General features: G+C 37.4%; 1 protein-coding gene across 1 annotated transcript in view; it reads left to right on the plus strand.

Moving 5' to 3' along the window:
* Positions 1 to 345: 345 nt before the first annotated feature.
* LOC133522375 (uncharacterized) overlaps positions 346 to 18955 on the plus strand; it is a 35437-nt gene continuing 16827 nt past the window's right edge. Inside the window, exon 1 of the mRNA XM_061857696.1 lies at positions 346 to 681. Within this exon, the coding sequence (XP_061713680.1) occupies positions 651 to 681 (31 nt within the window). The 5' untranslated portion in view covers positions 346 to 650. The remainder of the gene's footprint in view (positions 682 to 18955) is intronic.

Raw genomic sequence — 18955 nt, forward strand, 5'->3', positions numbered from 1 at the left:
GGAGGCTGCTTACCATCAGGCGGGCCGTATGCTTGTTTGCCACCGACGTAGTATAAAAAAAAAACTTGACTTATTTGACTGTCGTTTCCGAAGACTAAAATTACATCTTATATTTTACACGATAATGTGACATGGGTTTGACGTTAAAAAATTCAGACAAAGAATAATCTGAAAAAATCAATGTTGCCTACTTCTAACAAATTTTACAACAGTAATCAAAACGTCACATTACCAACTTTTCACAAAGCTTACGTCATTCGATCAATTGTCAAAGTTTAAAAACTTAATCCACTTAAGGAGCCTTTAGGGGTAGTGGAGAGAGCGCACTGCGCATGTCGTTAGGTTAGCGAGCACAGAGGACACTCGGCTCGCGGCGCGCACTCGGCCGGCACGCTCGCGTCACCGCTCGAGCTGACATGGCATACGATCGCGCTCCGTCATTTGTAAACAACAATTCTAACCGATAAAAGTTTTTGAATTTAGAAGCCACATCATTGACAACGAATTCTGTTTCAATTATTGGTATATTTTTATTACGGGACAAAAGATGAAGTTACGACTAGTGAATTGAAAACCTATCGTGTGACTGAGTTTCTAATTACAAATAGCAATTATTTGAAGTGTGTGAGTGAACTCATGACATTATTAAAATGATGTTTTTGTTGCTAATTACGTTATGTGGTGAGTAAAGTGTGTTTGATGTTTTGCTTTATATTAGGTGTTTTTAATCGCGTAAGACCCCTGTATTTTGATCCCCTTTAGAAACAAAAGGTAATTGTAATTCATTTAATAGACCGCAAGCCAGGAAGAGATTTCTATTACCTATCGCCTGCCGGGCGATAACTCGTATAGGTAGTGATTATCGGCTATGTATGATGCACCCTCGTGGACGTCAGATGCTGCTCCGTTGGTGGATTGAGGAACGGCCAAGCCTGAGGTGTAGAATTTGTGAAGTTATTTGAAAGAAGGCTTGTAGAATAAGAAGCTTGGCTCTACAAGAGATCTGATACTTTTTGACAGTGCGAGCCGTATGGTATCGTCTTGGCAACATTTTACATGAAAATGTTTATGATGGAATACTCTTGTACGGAGTTGAAACCTGAACGACGTATGCAATATAGAACGTCGTATAAACTCTTTTTACACGCGTTGCCTTTGTAAGATCTTAGGGATATCATGGTAAAACGGGGTGACAAACGAAAGGGTTCTAGAAATTGCACAGCTGCCTAGCTTAACCGCGTTTCTTAAACAGAGACGTCTGCGTTGGCTAAGACATGTGCACAGGTTATAAGTGATGGAACCCTCTCAACTGTTTCGTCGTGTTCTTCTTGGTGCGGTTGCGAATACAAAACGTAACGTTGGGAGGTCATTGCTTCGCTTTAAAGATTGCGCAAAGAGGGGACATGATTGAATTCCATATTTATTATTAATTTTTATTTTATCATTCAAGTTAGTTACAAAGCATTGCAGTATTACTACTAAGGCACTGCGAACTACAAAATATATAAAAAATACAAAGATACGAGAAAACACAAATAATAACAAAATACAATCTAATGTTTGACATTATTCTTACACATTGGATTTGAGTGACGACGTAACAGTGTGGCTCCGTACCGTCGTATGACTCGGTGTAGGATTCGGCAAGTTACCCCGGAACCGCTGAAATACCATACCCTTCGACCAGAAGTCCGCGCTTGCGATGGTGTCCTGCAGCGGCCGCGGCACGCGCACCACAAATGAACTGAAGTGCACATAGTGATGCGACTGAAGCTCGTGCACCCTCAGCATGTAGCCAGTCTTCTGACGAACGTACTCCACCACCTCGTCGGCTACGGCGGAGTAATTTAGGCGTGACACGTAAAGCGCCTTACTCGGTGTCGCAATGCATATCGACCACCGAGACTGGGAGATGCTCGCAAAACTGCGGACGGAGTGGCGCAAACGCGTTGTGGAGTATCGCAAGTTTTGTGATGAGACCTGGTCCGCTGCATTCGCTGACAAGAGGCAAGAACGACGACAAGGCATCTCACTACCGCTTTCCGCTATTTTTTCTTGTCAGACCTGTGGTAAACCATGTCAGTCTCGCATCGGTCTGTTCAGCCACCAAAAACGGTGTCTCTCGTGCGTTAAACCATAAATCGTCTGCAATAGACGCAAAGGCTAATGATGAAGATGAAACTGTAGCGTTTTCCAAAATTGATGTCATAAGGTACCTACTTTGCAAATGATCAAGGGATTTTAGGAAAGAAAAGGAACTATTACGTTCCCATGCTTACAACCTACTTTCATTAATGCTAATTGCATAACACACTCATAAAATCTCTCCTATGTGCCTACTTGTAATTTTGACGACCGGTCTGGCCTAGGTGGGTAGTGACCCTGCCTACGAAGCTGATCGTCCCGGGTTAAAATCCTGGTAAGGGCATGTATTCGTGTGATGAGCATGGATATTTGTTCCTGAGTCATGGGTGTTTTCTATGTATTTAAGTATTTATAAAAATTTATATATTATATATATCGTTGTCTAAGTACCCTCAACACAAGCGTTATTGAGCTTACTGTGGGACTTAGTCAATTTGTGTAATAATGTCCTATAATATTTATATTTATTTATATTTTTTTATTTATATTTGTAATGCGAATTTCCCAAACAGTGTTTTTCGGAGTAAGTATTTTTCTTTTAATAAATAATGCATACCTACTCTCGCTCTTCTCGTTTAAAATTTACGAGATTCAAATAAATGAAACGGTCTAATAAATCTCTCGCCCTTTAAACTGAGTCAATTGCCTGAGAAGTTTTTGCTTATAAATACCTAAGTAGGTAACTGCAGTAAATTACTTTAAATAGCTTTCAAAAGCTTTAGAGTTGATCAGCTCATTTCTGGGCCGACTTTTATTGTCATACCTATAGTTTTTTTCGTTTAAATTCGGTAAATTAATTAGTACTAAGCATTATCATGGCAGCACCCATGTGCTATAGCAGGCAGCAGAGACTAGGTTCTTTTTTAAGCTGAAATACGGATGAATTACTGCTTTTCGCAGTTTTTATCTTCAGAGACTTGGTTGTTGATTTTAGGGCCGATTGTGTGCAGACATTTTTTTAGATTTAGCTAGCCGTGTACGGGATGGACGAAGTTCGTGGCGGTGCCTAAGGTTTTATTTGAGTTCCTCAGCATTTGTCTGGAACTGCTCGAAATTAAACCATACTTAAACAGCTACCTATAGGATATAAAGGCAGGGTAAAGTATGGATTATATTACTACTACTATACCCAGCTAAAGAACTATTTACTATTACTAGTAAATAGTTCTTTAGCTGGGTGGTCCCATTTGACACCGGCGACTACACAAATTGCGCGCTTCTGTAATTTGTAGATTCTTTTGCGGTCCGCGGCGTCACCCTATAGGTCTATTCCATAATATAATACGGAAAGGAAATATGTAAAGTATTTTTTGTAATATTTACCAAGAATGAGTGCATCAAAAAATGCCGGATATAAAGCTACAACTAAAAATCAGCCCTTCTAAGCTTGAGGCTTTTGTCACGACGGTTTTTTTTAAATACTAACTGTTTTCGGTTACTCAAACATGTTTTGTGTATTTAAGTAAGACCAAAGGCATAACTTCTCTTATAAGTGACAATATTATATTGAAAAATAAGTTCAATTTGTATTATGTATTAACCAATGAATGTTGGTGAAGAACTGAGTGCAATACGTATCAGAACATTATTTATTAGCCTATAACATAATGCTGCAACTTTGTTGATAACCCCGTTTGTCAATGTTTGTAATAACGGTTATTTTTGAAATGAAACGTCATTGAAACTTATGTAAATAACAAACTTTGGATGGTAAATAACTTTTGAATACATTGAGATAAATTTATTGGTTTATATTGAGATTTAAACTTCAGACTTCAGACCTCTTGTTTAATTTAAAACGCTCGCATTAAGAATGACTCACGGACGGTCTAGGTCCGGGCCAAAGCGCCCGAGACTTCGTTTTCCATAGAAATCATCACGTCACCGAGACTCAGATGTGGCTGTCTATAGAAACCCAAGTTTCGGACGCATCAGCCCGGACCTGGACCTCTCCAGAGTGAGACGTCCTTTACTCAACTAAAACGAGCATTTTTATTTTAAACATTTGTGAGTACCTAACTTCTACATTTTGATTAAGGCCCTATCAAGTTTCATCATTAAATCAAGTTTAATTATTCACCTTTTCAGCAATTACGAGCTGTTTGTAGCACCTGTTTTCTTTTTCATGTGCAAACGTGGAATTCATTTCTAATAAATAAAATAAATATTACAAGGACATTTTTCCACAAATTGACTATGGCCCACGGTATTTAATCTCAAGAAGGCTTGTATTGTGGATAGGTACACAGACAAAGATATATATAATATAAAAATACTGAAATAAATGGAAAATATCCTTACCGGGATTCGAACCATCGGCTTCATAGGCAGGCTCATTACACACTAGGCCATACCGGTTGTAGAATCGGTTGGTTAATATAATAATAATATGGAAATAACTCATTTTAATAACTTTTTTTTTAAATGAAACGCTTGACGCAAAACTTATTAATAGCTAACAAAGAGAAAGCAAAGCTTCACTGGGTTTATTACATTAATGTCAAACTTAAGAATGTCTCTTTATTTTTATCTCGAATTGCTGGAATACTAATGGAACAAATACAATATTTATTACAATATTTTTATTCGTGTTTTTTTAGGTGCTATAGTGGCCTCCACCACTGAAGAGCTTGATATGGCTTGGCTAGTTTTTCTTTAGTATTTTCTTTCAGTACAAATTGCTGGATTTTCCTTGAAAACAATTTTTCGTTCATGTGCTTTTTGGTGTTGGTGTTGTATGCATTTTAAAGACGTGTTGCCTCCCTGTCACACTTACGTACGAATTTAAAAGTGCGACAGAGAAGCAGCATGTCGAAAGTTCGCGGTAGTCCCTTAGACTACAAGCTCACAAGCTCTGTTAATGTGCGCTTAGCGCTGAGATTACTGAATAATTTAGCTTCAACCGCAACCAGCTGTAACGCAATTATGTCGGTGAACTGCCGGTACATTATATCACATTATGCTCAACCAACGACGAAGGAAACTTTTTGACATCTATTGACGATATTTGGACAAGGTCCCATAGTGGAAACATCACCATCAAAAAAGCGTTTTGTACTAAGTAACAATAAAAATATGTTTTTTTTTGTAAGTGGCTTTAACTCTGAAATTCTGAAAAGCGAATTCCAAATAAGTTCATAGGACATTTTAGTCTTTAAATATGATTAGGAATACATTGTTGAAATCTCTCGCAATGCTCACGGGAACCGTGTATAATTATATGTATTCCGTCGCTCTGCTCAACAAAAGCAAACATAAAATCCCTTACGTTTATTTCGCTATCTGCACGACATAAGAGAACTTTCTTTGAAGAATTTAATAACAAAGGCGTTACGTTTCAATTCTGTCAAAGTCACAGCAATTCAAAACAACATCCATTGTTGCGTTCGTCAACGAGTTTTAATTAATTTTTTATTCAACAGTTTCTGTTGACGACTTGCGGCCATTCGTTGTATTGTCTAAAATACGTTAAACACGGAGAATATTGTACATTGATCTGCCTCGTACATCGTACGCGCGTAATCTGGCATAATTATGCGATAGAACATTAAATAAACCACATCAGCAATAATAAATAGCAGATATCAGCAATTTATATTTGTCCAATTCGAGGTAGAATTTCTGCTTCCAATGTAATATTTTAGATAAAAAAGGCTGGCTTGTAGCCAGAAAAGGCGCCAATTCTTTATGCTATTGATAGGTGCCATTTGATTTCACGTAGGTATCTACGCCTGGCAATTTTCAAACTCTGGAAGAAAAAGAAAAATGTCGATTGTACTGTCATTTTATGGTGGTCATGACCCTCGCTCCGGGTCGTTCCTGAGGACCTACCGCGAACCACGTTCGACGTATTGCCTCTCTGTCACACTTACGTACGAATTTACAAGTGCGACAGAGAGGCAACCCGTCGAACGTGGTTCGCTGTAGGCCCTCTGATGCAGAGGTTGTCCATCGCCGTTCAACGTGGCAACGCGCGAGCGTGATGGCCTACTAGGGGCGCGGGTCGAGTTTTGCGGATAGTTTTTGTGTTGGTTAGTTAGATTTAGGTTTTAGTCTAATTTAATTGACCAAAAAAATATTACTTTTCTGATCTGCGAAAAGATAACGCGCTAGTCAATCAGTGCTAACCCGTTATACATACTTGCGTACTTTTACATGCATTTAATGTTGACACCCTCCCACCGCAAAAATAAATACGCAAATAAATATAACAACCACAACTACAAAACTCGATGTCGATGTGTTAGGCCTCGTTACGAAGCATTCTCAGGATCTCCTGAGATGTTGACGGTCTGACATCCGACAACTGAATGAGCTGTCTAAGTCTCTAGAATAGTCTGCCATATTTATACCTTGACCACTGACACCGCAAGTGTCAGTAAGATGGAAAAAATCGTATTAATGGCCATGACGCAACATTCAACTGTTCGTTAAGATATTTTATTCAGATAACGTAAGATACAATATACATAAACATAAAAAAGCTGCTGCCTTCATTAGTGATGTGAACAGGTAGTAGATGAGAGGGGTTTTGGGGGACTTTCAGAATATGATCCCTGCACCATCTTCGCACTCAAAATCTTTAATATGTCGTCTTGTGTCTCAGACTCTCATGGCAACAGCTCTAATAACGGAAATTTGGAGTTTAGCTTAAGTTCGTTAAGATTCATCCCCCTATTGTTGTAGGTACTTTATTACGAGTATTATTTAGTTTGTTTTTTTTTTAATATAGGTTAAAAATTCTATGTCAGATTATGGCTATTTTATTTAAAATTTTACTTTTTTATAGATGTGGCAATTATGAAGTTATTTTTTACTCAGAAGTTCTTTTGATTCTAACTGGAAAAATGGTGTCCCAAAATTTCCATACCTTTTTCATTCCTTTCGTTTTCTACTACCGTCATATAAAGTCTATGAAAAATGTTAACGGAATGTAAATAAAAATCTCGGGAAACTTTTTTCCTTTTAGGACCGAAAGAGTTTATGATTCTGAGCAGAAATAAAATAAAAATTACCATAAAAACGTGTTAAGCCCTTCATGAAACATTTACTTGGCTGGCACGATGACGCAAAATGAGTCTTGGCCTCCAACACAAGATGGCACTTTGCTCGGTCCAGAGCGGATTCACGCCAGCTTCAGCTTCATAAAATACGCTTATTTGAATAATTAAAAACGTACCAATGAATGGAAAAAAACAAAACGACAAAATACTTATCTTTCGGAACGTGGAACACCCACGATGGGTGTTCCACCATCGTGGAACGTTGTTTTGTCATCCAAAATAATGATGATCCATTTGACATTGTTAGCTTACTTTTATTTATAAATCGTGTTGAACCCGTAAATTAGAGCGGGGGTGGTTCATGGAAATATTTAATTAGAGTGATACCTAGCAATAAATAAGCAACAAATGGCTAATAGTAGCACGCTCGTTGTGCGAAGGCTTATTGCAAAAATGTTCATTAGTATTAGTAACTACAGGGGGTCTCTGGAGGCAGGGAAAAGGCATTGCCTCACGCAACTGCCACGGCTCCGCGTACTGACTTCATGATTACTTATCACGAGTTTTACACTGACATATTCGCTACCGGCTGTGTAAACTAACTCACAATGCATCTCCCTCGTGCTGACATTGGTGCAAGCAAGATGAACTTTGATTTGACCCAGGCGCTAGCGTTTAAGGCCGTACTGTGTACTAGGTTACAGGGCGGGTGTATATCATTGTTACGAGTAAGGTGACGTTAGAATGTCAACAACAGGCGCATTACTACTGCAGCATCGTTATTCACGCCGCTGATTCTGTCATTTTCCTTGATAAAATAAAGTAGCGCTCGCAGCCGCATAACTGGCTCTGATTCTGACGTTTATTCTGTCAGTAATTTTATCAAGAAATTATCAGATACAGCGGCAGCAACTACGACGTCACAACAATAATGCAGCTGCAGTTAACTTCAGAACGTCTCTTCTAAGGTGCAGTAGGCACAGAGAACGGAGTTATTAAAAGTCTCTTTTTTAGATCACATTACGGTTGCTTAAAATTAATTAGCAATCTTGAGGGCTTTCTATAGCTAGGTACTTTAGCGATTCGACAAAAACTTTTTTTCCTAGATCGACCAGACGTAAAAACCAAATATTCTTACCTAGAGCAAGAAAAAATGTGTTTAAGAATAATGTATACTCAATGGTCATTTAAATTTATAATAAATTACCAAAACACATATTGGAAACTGAACCGAGGGTATTTAAAAATGCCCTCTGTAAATGGCTATTATTAAAGTGTTACTATTCAATTCAAGAATTGATGTCCGACGAAAATCAATAAGTAAATTATTTTGTTATTATGTTGAGATATTGAAATTTGTAATTTTTTCCATGATTTTATTATTGAACGCTTGGTAATTTATTCATTTTTATTAAATGCAATAATTTTTAAATTGACATGTTTAACCTTATTTTCCTAATCTGATGCTTTATTTAGTAATATACTATTTATAATTTTTATCATCCGATACATATGTTCTAAATGTTTATATTTTAAATTGTATTGTTTGCACGTTTGCTTGACGCTTGCTTTATAGGATATTGCATGCCTTGCATAGGGTAGAACATAAGGACTTTTTATTCTAAGACCACCGATTGTATCAAAACACTATGTTCTTGCAATAAATATATTTCTATTTACGTCTAAAATGCAGTCTAAATAATTATAATACATTTTGCACAAAAACTAAAAATATAAAATTATTTCTAAAAATGAGCTGTTATTATGCTTGGCTTGATAAACTCAGCGATTTCTTTTTATTATTATTAAAGCACACAAAAAATTAAAATTCAATTTCGCTCAAGCTTACGCTCAATGAGAGAGAGAGAGGGAAGAACAGGAACCTACTGGAAACTTAGTGTACTCGATCTCTACTAAGCTAGAATAGTACATTGTGTCTTAAGGGCGGTAAACAATTGTTAACTTCAAGCCCGAAGCCGAAGGCGAGGGCTTACCTCATTAACACGAGTTCGTAATTCTTGTACCCTTTGTGGAACACACATCACACTTGTGAGTAAAAAACTAAATATTAAGCGAAATAATTCTTAAATATGGTGACATCAAACATTCATCCGCCATATTGTCATTTTACACAGGCCTATCCGCATTCAGCCAGGATTAAATGTTATGATCTTACGACGTTTTGGTCGCGTGGTACAGTGATTGGGACAGTTTTGTTGTTTGGCATGGCTTCTCTGTAGTAATAAAAACTCAATGCATATAATATATGTCTGTTATTAGTTTTCTTTTCTAGAAATTGTAATACAAATAAATTAGAGCAAGTATAAGTTTTACTTTTACATACAAACTTCGCTTCTGCAAAAAACGTGTGCGCGCTAAGACCCCACGGACCTTGAGTTTCAACGCCAAATAGTACAAAATGGTACTTCTAACGAGGCTCTTATATTTATGATGTCATTTATTATCATGCATTTCACACATCACACATACCTACTTATCTATGCATGTATTGGCGCGAGTGAGACGCACGATTACTAAATGACATCATTTTGATATAATGTTGATGTCAGTGTACGTCCGAATGGGCTTCTAATCCTCTAGGTCTCGCACGAATGATCTTAGCGTAAGTTACACTCAAAGCTTCAAAACTTGGGCCACGAATGTAGTCGAACTGATTTTGCCTGTTTGATGAAACCGAGCGTAAACTTAAACTAAATCGGGCCCAAACTTGTACTCGTAACTGATTAAGTTTTAAGTTTTCAACATTTTACCAACATGGATTCCGACCAAACAAACTGTTTGGCAATTGTAATGACAAAGTTTCACAGTGTCATCATTCATTTCTATGAAAAAATTACATTTATTTACTTTGTTCTGTTCAAGTTGGAGCAAAATTAGCTTAGGTGGAAGCTACATACTTACTTAGGTATCTACCTACCTTGTACGGTCAGCTGCAGATATAAAGTACCCCTTCATACAAAACTTCTATGCAGGGGGGTACACGGGTACCCCCAGGTTCAATGTACAGACATTGTTACTATACTTTACATTGTACAAAACGGTAGACAATCGCCGTCGAGTTATAGTCGCGATTTTGAGATGACATTCAATCAATTACTTATTTATCAAGGAAATTGACAGCTATATCGCCCGCGTCATGGCCGCGGCAGTAATGTCGCAACAGTAATGCCGCTGCAGTAACATACTCGTACCATCCAAATGTCACTTTAAGAAAGAAAAGTACCTAACCAAAATTTTACTACAACCCATGCTACGATGTATCCATTCTGTTTTCAATATGATATGCATAAATACAAAATAATGTTTAAAATTTAAAAACAAGACAACGAGAATCGGTAAAAACTATCGTCAAACAACTGCAGGCTAAGGGCCTGTTTTACAATGTCCAGGTAAAGTCCTGAATAAGCTACTTGCCACTTATCTGACGAATATAGTTATCGTTGGCGTTTCACCATTTTCAAATAAGCTTAACTGGTAGATAAAGTGCAAAGATCTGCAGGAACTTTGATCTCTTAGTTAATTTATTAGTTATTAGCTACTCAATACTTTACTTAGAAATTGTGAAACACACCGTAAATAACACTGTTAAAACAATAAACATTCAAAAGCAACAGTTTGAGAGAAACAATATTTATTAATAACAATTTAGATTTCACGAATTCGTCTAAAATATTGTACATAAGGAATGCTTCCGGGAATTCCCCAGACTGATATTTCTCGAAAATTCTCAAGAATGGGCACTTCCATCCAGTATCGGAATCGGAACTGGTGATCAAATTTTCGGGAAATCTCGAAATTTCGAGAAATTTATTAAACAAGGTTTTAACCAATTATAAACTTTAATTAAAGGTCGTATTACTACTTCTCGATATAAACGTATTCCCTATTTTACTCTCAGGATATTACTATAGGGACCGTGCGCGTTGGAGTGCGCGGAAACATAAACATGTAAACTGACACTTCACGCCAAAACGAGTGCTGCAATCTACCGTTCTCGTTCGTTTTCTTGTGCATAGTAGGTTCTGCCATCTTGTGGGCTACATTGGAAGCATAAACTTCACATTTACACCTCGCGTCAAACATCTTATGTCTCCTGTGCTGCCCCCTACAGTTTATGCTCATTCGTTTGACATTCATTATTATAACTGTTTTAAGCGAAATAAAATGCGAACATACTTTTGGAAGCGTCTACATAACTCATATAATAAAAATATCGACGTTTCCTATGCCCATTCGTTTAATATTAATTATTATAGCTGTTTTCAGAGAAATAAAATGCGAACATACTTTTGGAAGCGTCTACATAACTCATATAATAAAAATATCGAAAAAAGTGAAACATAAACGCATAGCGTAGCTCTGGTTTATATAAATCAAATTATGTAAAAATAGTTTATATAATGTTAACATATCTCATCTAGATAGGAAAATTGGAACCACGTTTGTTTGGAGAAGAACTTTCGTCTTGAACGAAACAAATTGCGGGAACTCTCCGCCATAATTATTATTCAACCTTTATCCAAGCCAAATCGAGCAAATTTGTCCCGAAATTACTTTTATTAAAAGCATTTCTTTCCCTCCGCCGAACCAAAGTGCCAAAGTAAATGGACTAGAATATCCATTTTCTGAATAAATTATTCAGAAAAATTACAGTAAATTACACTTAAAAATATGCTCGCTCTCATTGCAAATGGGCTTGTTACAGTTGCAAGTTAAAGTGTTCTTAAGATTCCTAACATTTTAAGGTTATTCCTTCTCAGAATCACGAACACTATTGATGGGAGATCAACTATACTACTCGTACTGTTTTTAAGAAACATGCTAAAAGTTTACTTTCGGTTGTCAACTGCAGCTGCGTTACTGTTGCAGCATTACTGCCAGTGGGGCGACACAGGTTCTCGGCTCCGCTTGGTTCAGCATTGCTACGAGCAAATTTTAGGCTTGGCATCACTTAACATTCCTTTTCGTGCACAACTACAGATAAAATAATGACTTGAATTTTGACAACCCTAAATTGTCGGAAGGGATAGTGCCATACAATAGAAAGGGACAGCGTGATTCGTCCCTGAATCGCTGTCAAACTTCGGTTTTGTAGGAAGTGTCATTTCTGTATGGTAGTACTATTATTTATTCTACTTCGTTCTTTTAAAATTAAACGGCTTTCGCCAGTGTCAAGGTATTAGGAAGTTTAAGTACGACTAAAATTAACGGCTAATACAAGTGTACAGTGATTTTATTAGCTGCGGCCTTGATGCGAGCGCTGTCACTGTCAAACTTCTTGATAAAATGAGTGACGGAATCAACGTTCAAATCGCGAAAGTAATGCGGCAACGAACGTCATTCATTTTAGCCGTATTAATTACTGTCGCCATTTTATGAAGGAAATTAACAGTGACAGTTCGGCAGCAGTAATGTCGCAACAGTAATGCAGTTGCAGTTGATATCCGAATGTCACCTTAAGTCTACCACTTATCTCAGGCGTCTGCAAAGTAGTTGCGGAGTGATTTTCTAGCAGTAGGTAGCTAAGCTTTTAGACAAAATCTAGTTTCCGTATATAATTTTAAATTACTCAACTATAGATAAGTACGCATATAGTTCTCACTCCATACATCAGGTTTCTTATCAAAACGCTTATTATTTTCGCAGTCGACATCTAGCGTTAAATAGCGGATTTATCAGTACCGGTACTACATTATGGCTAGGAATTTCATGATCTGTCTGATTTTACGATTGGCCGCCGACATAAACTTCACAGCAAACTAAATATAAATTAGATTCTGAATTTCTGCATATGCATTATATGTGATCAGTCCCTTCGTAACTTTCTGTTGTAATTTATGTAAATAGGGAAGGGCTGTTGTCTAAGTTCCTATGATATGATATGATATGATATGATATAGTGAAGTTATGTTTAAGTTGCAAATAAATTTGATTTCAAATTTCAATTATGAAAGTTTCGTTCTGACAATAATAGTAAGTAACGGCCCGATTCGAAGAATGATTAAGACACCTTCAAGATCTTGGAAATATCTTTAAACGATCGATAACTAAACGACATGTCAAAATAACATTGCTTGCCCGAATCGAGCTGCTTCTGTCAATTATACGACATACAAACGATATCTAAATGAGAATAACTTATCTAAACCAGAACTTATCGTTATCGTATCTCTTTCTTCGAATCGGGCCGTAAGTGAATATTATTTATTGCGCGAATAGGTAAAATGAATTTTTTTTAAAGGATATTAAAACAACAGAATTAAGTAGGTATGGGAGAGGTTTTATATAACTTTAATGAATTTGAGTATGTTTAATGTGCTTTTTATATTATTTTATTACTTATTATTGATAAAGATGTATTAGGACTCCAATTCTTTCAATAATAATTTATTTTAGTTTTAAAAGCACCGCCTACAATCTTTTCTGCTTTGCCCTAAGGTTGACTGGTAGAGAATGCCTCATGGCATTAAGTTCGCCTTTTGTACATTAAGTTTTTCTTTTGTGCAATAAAGTTTTAAATAAAATAAATACAGGTCTGAATTATTGGTCATTTTTCCATACAAATGTTCTCGACATTTTCCCTTCTGAATTTTGGCCCTAGATGTATAGTTTTTTTTTTTATATGAACTCAGTATTATGGTTTAAGATATTTATTTCTCAAAAGATTTACATAAATCACTTACTGAGAAAACAATAATTTTGCTTAAATCTAAATAGGAGAGGGTAGCATGCAAAAACAGTGAACGACTTACGTACAAAGACGCTTGGTAACAACATGTATTACCATAATGACCTGTGTGTCTGAACGACGTTTTGCTTTTTTGATATTGTTGTTTTTACAAGAACTAGGTTACTTTAAAAAGCACTAAAAATGGCCAACTAAATGCGCCGTAAACAGACGCCTAGCATACAAAATCGGCAATAATATTGTAGGGACTTTATATGGGACATTCTTACACAAATTAGCTAAGTCTCACGGTAACCCAAGAAGGCTTGTGTTGTGGGTACTCAGACAATATATAATATAATATACAAATATTTAAATACATAGAAATCATCCATGACTCAGGAACAAATATCTGTGCGTATCATATAAAGAAATGCCCTTACCGGGATCCGAACCCAGGACCATGGGCTTCATTCATTAGGCAGGGTCACTACCCACTAGGTCAGACCGGTCGTTAACATTTACCTAAAATTCTCAAATCTGTATTTCCTCTCGACAAAGCGTGAGTGACAAAAGGAACAGGTTTCGGCTAAAGCTGCGTGAACCATTCGTCTCCTCCTTTATGTAGGTACTTATATGTATATGTACCTATAGTTACATTTAGTTCATTATTTCACATTTTCCTTTATTATATTGGTACTTATATTGTATTGTTATAACACGTGCAGATCGTATAATACCTATTATTTAATTCCGTTGTAGTCTACTGTTATATAATAAGGCTTTTATTCTGGGACATCGATTTGGATGCCGGAATCAAAGGTCAAATGTGGATATTCCGGGACCGCTGGAATATTCTACAGAAATATGAGTAAGTAACCATGTTAGGTTTATTTTCGGTATATCACAATGTAAACGTTAACATAATATATACATATGAATAGTGTTACTTGTTGGTACTTACTGTTACTGTAGCAGGTGCTTGTAATTTATAATAATGTTTTTACAGTATTGTGTATAACGAAGCGACCCAGGCTGAAATAAATTATTTTCTAAAGTTAACATTATATTCATATATTTGGACATTCTGTATAATAATACTAGTGGCTCTGTGAACAATCAGCTGTAGACCTTGCGATAAGTTTAAAACGGGACTCCCTCTGGTCGCATAATAACTTTTGTCATATTTTTAATTGTCATAACACTTTGCATAAAATTGTAAGTCATAAAAATCATTAGTCATAACTATTCCTGAGCATAACTGGTTTTTTGTCATAAATGACTTAAGTCATAATTTATGTAGTCATTAATTTATTTCGCATAAAATTTTAGGTTAGGTTCGTAAGATATGCACAAAAAAAATGGCAACTGCTATGTATGTCATCAAATATTATGGCTAAAAATTTATGACATAATATAATATGAGTTTTGATTTGTATGCGCAGTCATGATTATGACACAAGTTGTTGTGCGTATCAAAGATATGCAACTTGTATGGACCCGTTTAAAACAAGTAAAAGGCTAAAGATTTATTCGTTTTAAAACAAGTAAAATTTAAAAAAGAAACTCAGATACCCACATACTTCATTGAGTCATTATCACTGCAAACTCACAATGGTCTCAAGTAGTGACCCTGCTTAAGAAGCCGATGGGTCCGGGTTCAAATCCTGGTAAGGGCATTTATTCGTGTGTTGAGCACGGATATTTGTTCCTGAGTCATGAGTGTTTTCTATGTATTTAATAAGTACTTATAAATATTTATATATTATATATACTCGTATCGTTGTCTAAGTACCCTCAACACAAGCCTTATTGAGCTTAATGTAGTCAATTTGTATAATAAAGTCCTATAATATTTATTTATTTAAAGCTGAAACGGAGACCTTCGTTAACGCTCGGTCACTTAGTGTATACCCTTTACATTTCATTAAAGTATCAAACTCTACGTGTTGGCTTCAACTTCGTGCCCGATTCCGTAATGTCCGGAACACCATTGTTCTGTGATGGTGGATACAAATATTGGAAGTTAAATAAGTTTATTTTTTATGAAGAACTCGTCAACTTTGTGTATCGTAGGCATTTCTGGATGGAGCAGCCAGAACGCCACTTCGAGCTGGCTCGACACTTGACTGATTTTCTAACGACACACCCAAAGCTTTCACACAATAGTGCTTAGAGAGTTTGACAGATCATGCCAAAATAACTTGGGGCTGTGAGGTTTTCGTTGAGATTCAAGATGGCGAAGACGTCTCGAGAATATTTTTTTGTGTTTTGCTCATTAATGTCGTTTACAGCTTAGTGCAGTTATGGATAGCTTATTATCGTGGAAGTGTGCAGCTAATCTTGAAACGCGTTTAACCATGTTTTAAATCCATCGTTGCTTTTAGTAAAGTACAGCTGTCTCTTTACTAAAAGCAACTACCGAACAACGTCAACGAGCACACTTAAGAGTCCTTATTCCTACAGACGAGCGTATTTTGTAAAATGCTTCCTTTTTCATTCAAGATTACGACGTAACTATTAGTATTTATTCAAAAACTGATAACGTACTTAAATAATCGTTTCCTAAACTAGGGGCTCCAACAGTTCAAATTTTCATTTTCTCTTTTAAACCTCTTTTTTAATGAGGTTTTTTGGGAGTCTTTTCCAAATTTTGCAGTGAGATGTGGCGTTTCGGTTCTCAATTTTGCTATAAACAAGAATCATTTGGTACATGAATGACTACAATTTGATTCAACATATCTCGTACGAGGGGCTGGAATGATTAACAATCGAAGATTCATTTGAAAAAACTGATAAAATACCTTCCGAGTTTTCTTCATTTTTTTGGCGAAAACAGGGTTTTATTATATTTTATTTCCGCAAATTGTACGCATATTTTGCTTTAAAAATAATATTATAGCAAACTGTAACTTTATGTTAACCTATAAAAAAAAAATCGTAACTATGGGACCTACATTGCCGTAAATTTATATTTTTTTAAAACACGTATAAATCACGCAGCAGCGACGCCCCGCTCTCAGTCCGCGCGGAGCGCGCTTAGAGGACGGACCTGTGCTCGATTGTCAGGCATTCGTTGCGATCGTAATCAGCTACGGAGTTCCGAGAAGTGCTATATACTGCGATTAGAAAATCTTAATAAAAGTTCATTTTTTACAGTATGCCTAACAGACTCGCTTATTGATGGATTTTCAGTGTTACTTTTTTTTTAATACTAAGTCGGTGGCAAACAAGCATACGGCCCGCATATGTACGCCTGCAACTCCAGAGGAGTTACATGCGCGTTGCCGACCCTAACCCCCTCCCGCCCCTCGTTGAGCTCTGGCAACCTTACTCACCGGCAGGAACACAACACTATGAGTAAGGTCTAGTGTTATTTGGCTGCGATTTTCTGAAAAACGCATTTTCACTTGAAATTACGTTAGGGTTTGCATTATTATTTTTGACCCGGATGAAGTCCAAGTTCTCATGACGGAGTCAGGAGTTGGTCACCAGAACTCCTAATCTACTAATTATAATCCCATCGTGTTTGGGCTCAAAAGATTTGCCCTGACGAACACCATCGATCTAGATGAGGTCCAAGGTCTCATGATGGAGTCAGGAGTTGGTCACTAGAACTCCTAATCTACCCATTATAATTCCATCGTGTTTGGGCTCAACAGAGTTGCCCTGATGAGCACCTTCAATCTAGATGAGGTCCAGGGTCTCATGATGGAGTCAGGAGCTGGTCACCAGAACTCCTAATCTACTCATCATAACTCCATCGTGTTTGGGTTCAATAGAGTTGCCCTGACGAGCACCATCAATCTAGATGAGGTCCAGGGTCTCATGATGGAGTCAGGAGCTGGTCACCAGAACTCCTAATCTACTCATCATAACTCCATCGTGTTTGGGCTCAATAGATTTGCCCTGATGAACACCATCGATCTAGATGAGGCCCAGGGTCTCATGATGGAGTCAGGAGTTGGTCACTAGAACTCCTAAACTACTCATCATAACCTCATCGTGTTCGGGCTCAATAGATTTGCCCTGACGAGCATCATCAATCTAGATAAAGTCCAGGGTCTCATGATGGAGTCAGGAGTTGGTCACTAGAACTCCTAATCTACTCATTATAATTCCAACGTGTTTGGGCTCAAAAGATTTGCCCTGATGAGCACCATCGATCTAGATGAGGTCCAGGGTCTCATGATGGAGTCAGGAGTTGGTCACCAGAACTCCTACTCTACTCATCATAACTCCATCGTATTTGGGCTCAATAGAGTTGCCCTGACGAGCACCTTCAATCTAGATGAGGTCCAGGGTCTCATGATGGAGTCAGGAGCTGGTCACCAGAACTCCTAATCTACTCATCATAACTCCATCGTGTTTGGGTTCAATAGAGTTGCCCTGACGAGCACCATCAATCTAGATGAGGTCCAGGGCCTCATGATGGAGTCAGGAGCTGGTTACCAGAACTCCTAATCTACTCATCATAACTCCATCGTGTTTGGGCTCAATAGATTTGCCCTGATGAACACCATCGATCTAGATGAGGCCCAGGGTCTCATGATGGAGTCAGGAGTTGGTCACCAGAACTCCTAATCTACTCATCATAACCTCATCGTGTTCGGGCTCAATAGATTTGCCCTGCCGAGCATCATCAATCTAGATAAAGTCCAGGGTCTCATGATGGAGTCAGGAGTTGGTCACTAGAACTCCTAATCTACTCATTATAATTCCAACGTGTTTGGGCTCAAAAGATTTGCCCTGATGAGCACCATCGATCTAGATGAGGTCCAGGGTCTCATGATGGAGTCAGGAGTTGGTCACCAGAACTCCTAATCTACTCATCATAACTCCAACGTGTTTGGGCTCAAAAGATTTGCCCTGATGAGCACCATCGATCTAGATGAGGTCCAGGGTCTCATGATGGAGTCAGGAGTTGGTCACCAGAACTCCTAATCTACTCATCATAACTCCATCGTGTTTGGGCTCAAAAGATTTGCCCTGACGAGTACCATCGATCTAGATTAAGTCGAGGGTCTCATGATGGACTCAGGAGTTGGTCACCAGAACTCCTAATCTATTCATCATAATGGTAATTTGATGGTGCTTGTCGGGGTAAATCTATTGAGCC

Source organism: Cydia pomonella, chromosome 10 (assembly GCF_033807575.1).
Source record: "Cydia pomonella isolate Wapato2018A chromosome 10, ilCydPomo1, whole genome shotgun sequence".
Classification (NCBI taxonomy): domain Eukaryota; kingdom Metazoa; phylum Arthropoda; class Insecta; order Lepidoptera; family Tortricidae; genus Cydia; species Cydia pomonella.